This window comes from Fistularia commersonii, chromosome 35, assembly GCF_037954325.1.
Source record: "Fistularia commersonii isolate RoL2024-O1a breed Wild chromosome 35, RoL_Fcom_v1.0, whole genome shotgun sequence".
Taxonomy (NCBI): Eukaryota; Metazoa; Chordata; class Actinopteri; order Syngnathiformes; family Fistulariidae; genus Fistularia; species Fistularia commersonii.
The window spans coordinates 2,432,970-2,444,186 of record NC_141318.1 but is presented as its reverse complement, the minus strand read 5'-3'; the positions used below and the strand labels follow the sequence as shown (position 1 = coordinate 2,444,186).

The following is an 11,217-nucleotide window of genomic DNA, read 5'->3' as shown; positions in this document are numbered from 1 at the left end:
GCAATTTAGATAGATTAATGTGTAATTTATTTGCCAGTAACCATTTCATTTCTGTTGGAGTTTTGTGAATATACAGTTAAATATTTATAATTATCTTTTTTTTTCTAATTTCAATACCTCATTTAATTAACCATAATTAACTTCTAGATTTATATTTTGACAATTCAGCTTAATCCTTATATATTTTTTTAAACGTATATTTCCTTACTTCAGTATCATAATTTAATTAGTTGCAATTAATGATCATTAAAAACTCATAATTGAGAACTGTAATTTTGTTAAAAAAAATCGAATTTCAACTTTATCATTTTATTTATTTTGAATGATAGATTAATTTACAATCCATATTCCCCAATTTTTCTTTTTTTTTGTGTTTATTTATTAGGTATACAGTTAAATATTTATGTATCATTTTTTACATCCTTTTTTTACTTCTGTATTATCATTTAATTACTTGCACATAATTTCTCTTCAAGTAATATATTGGGAATACAGTTAAATATTTATATATTATTTTTAAAATGTGTATTTATTATTACTATTTCAGCTTGTTATTGTTACATATTTTCAGATTATTTTACATCTTAATAATTTTAAAATATATAGTTATACAATAATTGTATGAATTGTAATTAATGATAGTTGACGGTATAATTTATATTTTGGTAGGTTTCATATCTGTTGGTGTCACATGAGAAAACAATTTCATTTATATTTTATTTTGTAAATTTTTTTTCTTTCTGATTTCAACGTTATAATTTCTTTAATTGTTATTAATGATAGATTTATATAATCTGTATTCCCATCACCACTTTAATTTCTTTCAGAGCTCTATATTGAGAAAGCAGTTAAATATTTAGATTAATATATTAATTGTATATATTTATAAATATATAATATAAATATATATTTATATTAATATAAATGAATAAGAATATATAATATAAATATATATTTATATTATCCTAATTTCATTTTCATTTGGTGTGTTGTTGGAGTTTTATCAGAATTTTCATCACAAATGTATCATTTTTTTCTGTTGTAGTTACATATTTACAATCAAGATAGATCTTTCCATATTATTTCTAAAATGATTGATAGTTTTTTTTTAATTTTTTCGGAATTAATGATTTAAATCATTTATAATCTTTATTCCTGTCACAAGCTTCATTTTTGGAGTTTCATTTTGAGTATACAGTAACTTTTTTTTATTTTGTTATCTCATTTCAATATGATCATTTCATTCATTTTAATTAATGATAAATTAATTTACAATATGTATTCCTGTCAGCAGTTTAATTTCTGTTAGAGTTATACCTTGGGAAATTAGTGAAATTTTTTATTATTATTATTTTTTTAAATGTCTATTTCCTTATTTCAATATAATTTACTGAATTGCAATTAATGAATCTATAATCTATATTCTAGTAGGTTTCATTTCTGTTTGATGAAATGAAAAAATTAATAATTTTGTGAATATTTTTTTCTAATTTCAACATTATCACCACATTAGTAGTTATTAATGATAGATAATCTTATATTCTATATTCCTGTCAACATTTTTGTTGTTTCTTAATTAGATATGCAGTTTAATATTTATATATACATTTTTACATTACTTTCTAACTTGCATGACCATTTGATTAATTGTAATTAAGTCTATATTTTATCCCGTTACCAGTTCTGTCTGAGTTAAATAGTAAGAACATAGTTACATTATTATATTTTTCAATTATTCATATTTTTGCAATTTCATTATTTAAAAACAATAAAAAAAGTGAAATGGAATGTTTGAATCATCAGTAATAATAATAAAAATTGATATTAATACATTCAGTAAATGAAAAATTTGAATCATCAGTAATAATAATAAAAAAAAAAATGATACGAATACATTTAGCTATAGATAAACTTAATAGATAAAAGGCTACAAAATAAATAAAACAAAAAAAATAATAATTGCAATTATGTTAATATAATTTCCTTTCAGAGAAGCGAGAATAACGTTGTATTGTTGTCGCCGTTCCGCTCCCACCGGTCGTTACACCTTTATTAAGCTGTAAAAAAAAAAACAACAACTGGGCGAGAGATGAATATAAACCAGCTTGTAGTTTTTTATTAAGGAAATGTAATAAAATGTTCTGTACAGGAGCTCCGAGGCTCCGCCGGCCCACATGCAGCTCACGGCTGAGGTCACGAGTCGGAAAAAGGACAAAACAAAAGTCTTCCCTTTTTTTTTTTTTCCTTCTTCTTTCCAAAGAAAACACCGAAAACCCGTTTCCGCTCTGCAGTTTTTCGGCTCGGTAGGAATCCACCTCCGCCGACATCACATGCACTTTATCCGGCCACGACCAGGACGACGATGAGGAGGAGGAGGACGTCGAATCCGAGCTTGTTTTTTTTTTTTTTTTTTTTTTTTTTTCCTCGTCTCGCTTTATAAAAAGTCAGCTTTGTACAAACCATGTCTACGCATTTGTGTCTTTTTCCAAAAAAAAAAAAAAAAAAAATGTTGATCGACAGCTGCGGAGTGTACAGCCTCTTAAGAGTTTTACAAAGCTCAGTTTTTAAACGCGGCGTTGCATTAAAAAAAAAAAAAAAAAAAAAAAAATCTTATTTGACCTTTGACCCCGCCTTTATGACACTACTTTTTTTTTTGTTTGCTCTCACGCGGCCTGTTGGTCAGATTTAAATAAAAATAATTAAAAATAAAGGAGGGGGTTCGGGGAAGGGGGTGTTGGAGGGAACGACGTCCGATTTATTAACACTTAACCTACCGAGAGATGCTCGTCCTAAATATGACACTGAAAAACATCTTATATTAAAACAAGAGAAGTGACTCCACTAAGCAGAACATTGATCCGGTTGAAGTTTCACCACAAAAATACGTCCGTGAAGGATTCAGAGCTTCCTCGTCGTCAGGATGTTTAAATAGCAAATCATGGCTTTTTTTTTTTTTTTTTTAAATATAAAAACATCTCCCCAACCCGACCCCGCTCCAAAAAAAAAAAAAAAAAAAAATTTACGACAATAATTCCGATTACGACTCATTTTGTTGATTCTTGTTTTAAATTGCGTTGCCATGACGCCGAATGCTCCGTAAGGCACTACGAGAGGAAAATCCTATGTTTTTCCGGAGGCGGTTGCCCCCGGCGACCCCTCGGCTCCCGTCCGGGCTGATGATGGAAAAAAAGCGCCGCGGCCTCCGGGTGTGTGTGTGGGTGTGTGTGTGTGTGTGTGTGTGTGTGTGTCGGGGGGGTCCTCGGATTTCACTCTGCAAAGACAACATTTGGGTTCCACGTCAGGGAAAGTGCGGAAAAAAAATTAATGCATTCATTCATTCATTCATTACTTGTCATACAGACATAAACTTTCATTCACCCTCATTCTTGAAGTGGGAAGATACAAAAATTCACCCTCTCATTCAGACATGCAACCATTCACATCATGTGGATTCAAACAAACATTAATTCGCTTGTTATCTTGCAAACATTCACCCTCTCATTCACACGTTATGTAGATGCATTCACTCATCATATAGACGTGCAATCTTTCATTCATTCACGTCAGAAACAATAATTCACCCTCTCATTCACTCGTCATGAAGATCCATAAAATAATTCACCCTCTCATTCACCTGCATATGGACGTGCACTCTTTCACATGTCGTGAGTCATTCACTCATTCATCATATAAACATATAAATACTCACCCTTTCGTTCAGGACATAGGAAGACAATCATTCACCCTCTCATTCACACGTCATGTCGTTCCGTACAACCATTCACTCATCCATTCAACCACTCATTCACTCATCCACCTAAAATCATTCACCCAGTCATTCCCACGTTGTACCGACACGCCACCATTCACTCGTTCATTCACTTGTCACATAGAGACGTGCAACAATTCACCCTCTCATTCACTCATCATATAGACGTGCAATCTTTCATTCATTCACGTCAGAAACAATAATTCACCCTCTCATTCACTCATCATGCAGATCCATAAAATAATTCACCCTCTCATTCACTCTTCATATAGACGTGCACTCTTTCCAACGTTCTCTTCATGACTGTCATTCACTCATTCATTCACTCGTCACATCGAGACATAAAACTATTCACCCTCTCATTCACTCGTCATGAAGATCCATAAAATAATTCACCCTCTCATTCACTCATCATGCAGATCCATAATATAATTCACCCTCTCATTCACTCGTCATGCAGATCCATAATATAATTCACCCTCTCATTCACTCGTCATATAGACGTGCACTCTTTCACATGTGAGTCATTCCCTCATTCATTCATTCATTCATCATATGAACATACAAATACTCACGCTTTCGTTCAGGACATAGGAATACAATCATTCACCCTCTCATTCACACGTCATGTCCGTCCGTACAACCATTCATCCATTCATTCATTCACCTCGACACCTAAAATCATTCACCCTTTCATTCCCACGTTGTACCGACACGCCACCATTCACTCGTTCATTCACTTGTCACATAGAGACGTGCAATAATTCACCCTCTCATTCACTCATAAGGAATATTTCACCCTTTCACAAGCACAAACAGCCAATCATTCACACGTCATGTGGATCCATACAATCATTCATTCATTCATTCATTCATCATATAAACACATGCAACCATTCATCTGGTCACCCTCTCATTCAAACATCCTGTAGATCAGTGTTTCGCAACCTTTTTTGAGCCGCGGCACATATTTTACATTAGAAAAATCACACGGCACACCACCAAATAAATGTCAAAAACATGTTTTGACGAGTTAAAATGAAACCGTAGTCTCAATTTACTTAGTGTGAAATCTAATATATCTAATATCTGTAGATTTGTCAAGTTGCAATGCAAATTTCCCACTGATGTGCAACTTTTCCAGAACACTTTTTACGAAGTCTGAAGACATGTCATCAATATGTCTGAAAATGGTATTATTTGAGAGAACTGGCTATTTCTTTATCAACGCCAGAGCCGAGCTTTTCTTCTCCAATGATTTTGCCGGCAGGTAATATTAATGTTTCGCTGTTTGGATTTAGAGACGAGTTCAGCAACTTTATATCAAGCTTTCACTGCTTTCTCACTCGTCTTGGTCGTTTTCAACAACGCTGCCTGTTTGTTTACGCAGATACAAGCACTTTTTATTTTAAAAATGTATCACGCAAAGCGTCGCTAATCACTCTGATACACAGATGCACAGGTTAATTCACTACCCGTTGCCATGGAATGGACACGCTGCCCACATAGACATAGGAAGACACATTATTTGCGTCGGATAAATAATTTTCGGACCAATCGGGTGAAAGTGGGCGTTTTTCCACGCCACGCTAATGTGGTTGGGAAACACTGCTGTGGATCCATACAATCATTCATTCACCCGTCACATAAAGACATAAAACTATTCACCCAGTCATTCACGCGTCAGATAGATATACGATCTTTCGCTTGTTAGCACGTAGCAACATGCAACCGTTCACCCGGTCATTCACTCGTCATTCACCTCGGCGGACGTACCTTCTAGATCTTAACGCTCTCCGTCCCGTACACGTTGTAGCCTTCACGGTACGTGGCAAAGTTCTGGGTGTTAGCCGGAGGGGCGGGCTTAAAGTTCTGGGCGTTCTTTGTCAGCTTCAGCCTTTTGGTCTCCTGCCGTGACTTATAGCAGAACTCGACCAGAGCCACGGTCATAGCCAGGCCCAGCCCCCCGACCAGAATATAGAAGACCCCTGCCACGTTGCTCAGGCTTAGAGCGCTTGTCTTGTCCTGGGGGGAAGGTAGAGACCGCCGTTAAGGCCCTCCGGCGTGGCGCCCGCGGTGCAACCCTGCATCTACGTCCATGCTAACTCAAAAAGGCTAACTGCTAGCTGCGGCTACGGGGCCCTCTGAGCTAAAGCTAGGCTAGGATTAGCATCGGCGGACGTCTCTATCGCCCCCCCCCCGGCGTCGCGGCCTCTTTGACGAGTCCGTCTACGCAGGAAGGCGGTCGTGGTCGTACAGGTCTACGGCGGGGGGCTAACGTAGCCGCTAGGCTCAAACTTCCGCACACGGCATTTTTCAACAATCACAGCTCCGAAAAAGAAGGCGGGAACTGAACCATTTTGCTGCTATTGAGAGCCAGACATGAATATTGAAATTCATTTATGTGAGTTTTACCATTTGCATTCTAAGCTAGGCTAAAGGGAGACGGCACATTTCAGGAAAAAGGTGGGAATATTTAAATAAATACTGTGAGATTCCAGCGCCGCCGCCTGACTATTAAATAGCATCGGATCGCCGGCCGCGTCCGATGGTATTTAAAGGTCAACCCGGTGTGTGTGTGTGTGTGTGTGTGTGTGTGTGTGTGTGTGCGTGCTGTGCGGTGTGTGTGTCAGCTAATCTGCATGCAAATGATCAAAAAACACCAATAAACTAAATTTCAATAAAAAGGGGTCGGGGATGGGGGCGGGAATAGCAGTATAATGGTTACAATTCAACTCGTCAAGATTTAAAAACGGCGTGTGGATCAAAGAAAATTAAAAAAAAATAAAAAACGTCCGTGTGCGTGCACGTGTATGTGTGTGTGTGTGTTCATGCTGCGCGTTTTTTTTTTTTTTTTTTTTTTTTTTTCCGAAAAGTGTGCAAATGACGGCGACTATGTGTGATGGAGAATCTACCCTTACGAGCCGTGTCTGGTGTCACGATCAATGTGTCTGCGGGTATTTAGGCTTTAAAAAATATTCGGCGTATTTAAAAAATTTTTTTTTTTTTGTTTTTGTTTTTTTTTTCGGGGGGGGAGGGGGAGGAAACAGAAAGACCTGCAGCGACTGACCTTACTTCCAGAGTCCTTGGTTCCACATTCACCCTTATCGTACCACCATTTGTTTTTCAGCTTGTCTAAGATGCCTTGTTCACTGAGTTTCAATACTGCAAGGTTTACAGGAGTTCTTCACGTGGGAAATAACATAAATAACATTGTATTATGTTATTTTATGTTATTAAACTGTTTTTTTTTTTTTTTAAAAAAACCACTACATAACTGTGCAAAGCGATAGAGTAGGGTCCTGGCCATGACATGACAAGATATAGCAAGCAACGCTACTGTGTAAAAGGTAAATAATGATAATATCAAGGCTACCCGAGCGCGCCGGACCCTACGTGTATCGCTTTGAGTAATCGGCAACACACTGATCACAGGTGAGAAAAGTAAGAAAAAAAAGAAAGATTTGCAGAATAAAAGCAGCTGCCGCAGGATGAGGGAGGATGGCACCAAAATGAAATGAGGATAAAAGAAAAAGAAAAGATGCAGTTGTCGCTGAGGGCGCTCGGAGGCTAGCGGGCGGCCCGTCGCGGGTTTTTTTTTTTTTTTGTTTGTTTTTTTTGGCGCGGCGGCGGATCGAACAGGAACCCTTTATTGACTAACAAAGAAAACACAGCGGTGGAATTCCATCGACGGGTTATCTGAGGAGGTCGGTCTCTCGCGGGGGGGAAGGGGGGCGTTTTTGAGCGACGACTGGCCGGAGGGGGTTTTTCGGCGCTAGCTAGCGGCCGGATCGATAGCGCGCTCAGAACTCACAAATATTCCATGAGGTTTCCTTTTTTTTTTTTTTTTTGAATTTAGTTTGATCTCTGGCGGTTACGCCCTCCTGCGACGCCAGATCTCCCACCCCATTTCCCTTCAGTCGACAAAATATATTGTATTCACCACTGCGTTTCGCTAAAAGTCCAAAAAACTAAGTTTCTCATAGCTCTCACACACACACACACACACACACACACACACACACACACACACACACACACAAGCAAGAAGTAGCGAGTCATGCAAGTGGACGGTCTGCAGTCCTGCAGGCAGAGCGGCCGGAAGGGCAAGGCTGCAAAGGTTGGTTGCCGTGGCGACAAATACAATTGGAAACAATGTTGTGGAAGGGCAACTTTTGTTTGGTCTATAAGGAAACACACACACACACACACACACACACACACACACACACACATCCCCCCATAAGCTTTCTGTTCAAGAATGCTAATAGTTAGCATTAGCCTAGCCACTAGTATGCTGCCATAGCAACTTTAGTTTGGTTCATTGGGAAACACACACACACACACACACCCACACACACACATCCTCCCATAAAGCCTTTCTTTTTAAGAAAGCTAATAGTTAGCATTAGCCTAGCCACTAGTATGCTGCCATAGCAACTTTAGTTTGGTTCATTGGGAAACACACACACACACACACACACCCACACACACACATGCTCCCATAAAGCCTTTCTTTTTAAGAGAGCTAATAGTTAGCATTAGCCTAGCCACTAGTTACCCTGTCAGAGCAACTTTGGCTTGGTCCATCTGGAAACACACACACACACACACACACACACACACACACACACACACACACACATCCTTCCATAAAACCTTTCTTTTTAAGAAAGCTAACAGTTAGCATTAGCCTAGCCACTACTTGTGCTGCCATAGTAACTTTATTTTGGTTCAGCAACTTTAGTTTGGTCAATTGGGAAACACACACACACACACATACAGACATAGACACACACACATCCACCCATAAAGCCTTTCTTTTTAAGAAAGCCAATAGTTAGCATTAGCCTAGCTGCTAGTTACGCTGTCAGAGCAACTTTGATTTGGTCAATCAGGAAACACACACACACACACACACACACACGCACACACAAACATATCCTCCCATATAACCTTTCTTTATTGGAAAGCTAATAGTTAGCATTAGCCTAGCCACTAGTTATGCTGCCATAGCAACTTTGGTTTGGTCCATTGGGAAACACACAAACACATCCTCCCATTAAAGCTTATTTTTTAAGAAAGCTAATAGTTAGCATTAACCTAAGCTAAGGGCAGACACACACACACACACACACACACATACACACACACACACATACACATCCTCTGTTTTCTTTAAGCTTGACGTACTGCAGCGTCTCGCCAGCCGTCCGCCATTGTTGTTTATTTTGTGAATATGAACGCTATTGACGTGTCATGTCAGCTGTTAGCATGTAATATCTCTTTCTACCCGTACGGTCAGAAAGCCGCCCACATTGAGCCGGAATGTTGGACTTCTGAAGATCATCTTCAGGAAAGCGTCATCGCACAACTGTTATAAATTTCTGACTTGGTGTCTTTGGAAATCTGCAACATTCACCACGATCTATTACCATTCGCCCTCCTGCTAATAGTTAGCCTAGCATAGCGCAGGCTACAGGGGGCCTGTTACGATCGATTATCGTCCACGAAAATGGAAACTCTTTGCTTAAGATTGTGACTAACGAAACGAAAACACTTAATCGGAGGCCCCTCCGGGACGTACCAATGCTCGGTCGGCAGGGGGTTAGCGGCACGTGGCGGGATCTAAAACACAACTTTGGAGTCGCTAGCAGTCGTAGCCTAGCATAACGTAGAAATATCGATGTTCATGATTAGCTTTTCAAATAAGTATTACGGATTTTCATTTTGGGCCGTACCATGTTTGGGGTGGATTTTGAATCCAACCCAAAATGAAAATCCGTAATATTTATTTGAAAAGCTAATCATGAACATTGATATTTCTACGTTATGCTAGGCTACAACTGCTAGCGCCCTCCATTTGTTTGCATCGTACATTAAATCTAGTATTAGATTTAATGTATTATTATCACATTATTACATTGACATGTGTGAGACCATAATGTTACATAAATGCAGATTAATATCAAATAATTCTCATACAATGACTCGAGCGCCGAAAGATCAAGAAACAATAAAATGTTACAACGCAGCTTTTGCATAGACGAATATTAAAGTTGTAAACCAAATTATCATTAAAAGGGTCTTGTTCATATTATATCGAGTCACATATTATAAAATATTATTTCAAGACAGAGTGTGAAGGTAAAGCTTGATTTTTGTTATTTATATATACTGATAAATGTTGAAAAATAATGTTATTCAGTGACTGACAGTGATGGACCGCCGTTTGATTGGCCTCCATCCTGTCTGGGTTTTGCAAAGGAGACGGTTATTGATGGGCGCCGTATCGACTGTCAGGGTGACTGAAGGGTTTGTTTTGATTAAAACCTTATGCTGTCGCGTCGGGATATTAAAAGTCTCCCGATTCATTTTGCGATGGCGTCGGCGGTGAACGTCTTCCGTGTCCGCCCGTGACCTCTGACCTCTCCAGGCCAAAGGAAGCCATCATAACTTTAAAGGTGCGAAAAGAAACTAATGAATCCTAAAATCAATGATAAAACACAGGCTAAATTGGACTAACAATAGCTAAAAGATGGCTAGTTAGTGCTAAGATATGGCTATAAAGGCTCTACAATAACCCGATATATACTAACGTGGGCTAAACTGGGAAAACACAAGCTAAATTGAGCTAACAAGAGCAAAAAGATGGCTAGTTAGTGCTAAGATATGGCTAAAAATGCTCTAGAATAACCTAATTTATACTAACTTGGGCTAAACTGGGAAAACACAAGCTAAATTGGGCTAACAAGAGCTAGAAGATGGCTAGTTAATGCTAAGATATGGCTAAAAATGCTCTAAAATAACCTAATTTATACTAACTTGGGCTGAACTGGGAAAACACAAGCTAAATTGGGCTAACAAGAGCTAGAAGGTGGCTAGTTAACGCTAAGATATGGCTAAAAAGGCTCTAAAATAACCTGATTTATACTAACGTGGGCTAAACTGGGAAAACACAAGCTAAATTGGGCTAACAAGAGCTAAAAGACGGCTAGTTAATGCTAAGATATGGCTAAAAATGCTCTAAAATAACCTGATTTATACTAACTTGGGCCAAAATGGAAAAACACGAGTTAAATTGGGCTAACAAGAGCTAAAAGACAGCTAGTTGACGGTAAGATATGGCTAAAAATACTCTTAAATAAACTGATTTATACTGATGTGGGCTAAACTGGGAAAACACAGGCTAAATTGGGCTGACAAGAGCTAAAAACAGCTAGTTAATGCTAACATATGGCTAAAAATGCTCTATAATACTCTGATATATGCTAACAGGGGATAAACTGGGCGAACGGGTGCTAAAAGACAGCTAGTTGTTACTATGACATGGCTTAAAATGTGCTAAAATAAGCTGATTCATGCTAACAAGCGCTAAACTGGGCTGACGGCAGCTAAAAGAGGGCTAGCTGATGCTAACAAGTGACTTACAATGGTGAACAGTACGG

General features: G+C 38.3%; 1 protein-coding gene across 6 annotated transcripts in view; it reads right to left on the bottom strand.

Moving 5' to 3' along the window:
• Positions 1-2,100: 2,100 nt before the first annotated feature.
• The window catches only part of gria3a (glutamate receptor, ionotropic, AMPA 3a), a 73,098-nt gene continuing 63,981 nt past the window's right edge, over positions 2,101-11,217 (bottom strand). For 2 of the 6 annotated variants that reach the window (XM_086142522.1, XM_086142517.1), the window contains 2 exons: positions 5,546-5,794; positions 2,101-3,271 (listed from right to left, as the gene is read on the bottom strand). In XM_086142522.1, coding sequence (XP_085998648.1) covers positions 5,549-5,794 — 246 coding nt within the window. In that variant the 3' untranslated portion in view covers positions 2,101-3,271; positions 5,546-5,548. Of the gene's footprint in view, positions 3,272-5,545; positions 5,795-6,800; positions 6,955-11,217 lie in introns of those variants that run through there. The other 4 variants (XM_086142518.1, XR_015104428.1, XM_086142520.1 and 1 more) reach the window with 4 other exon arrangements.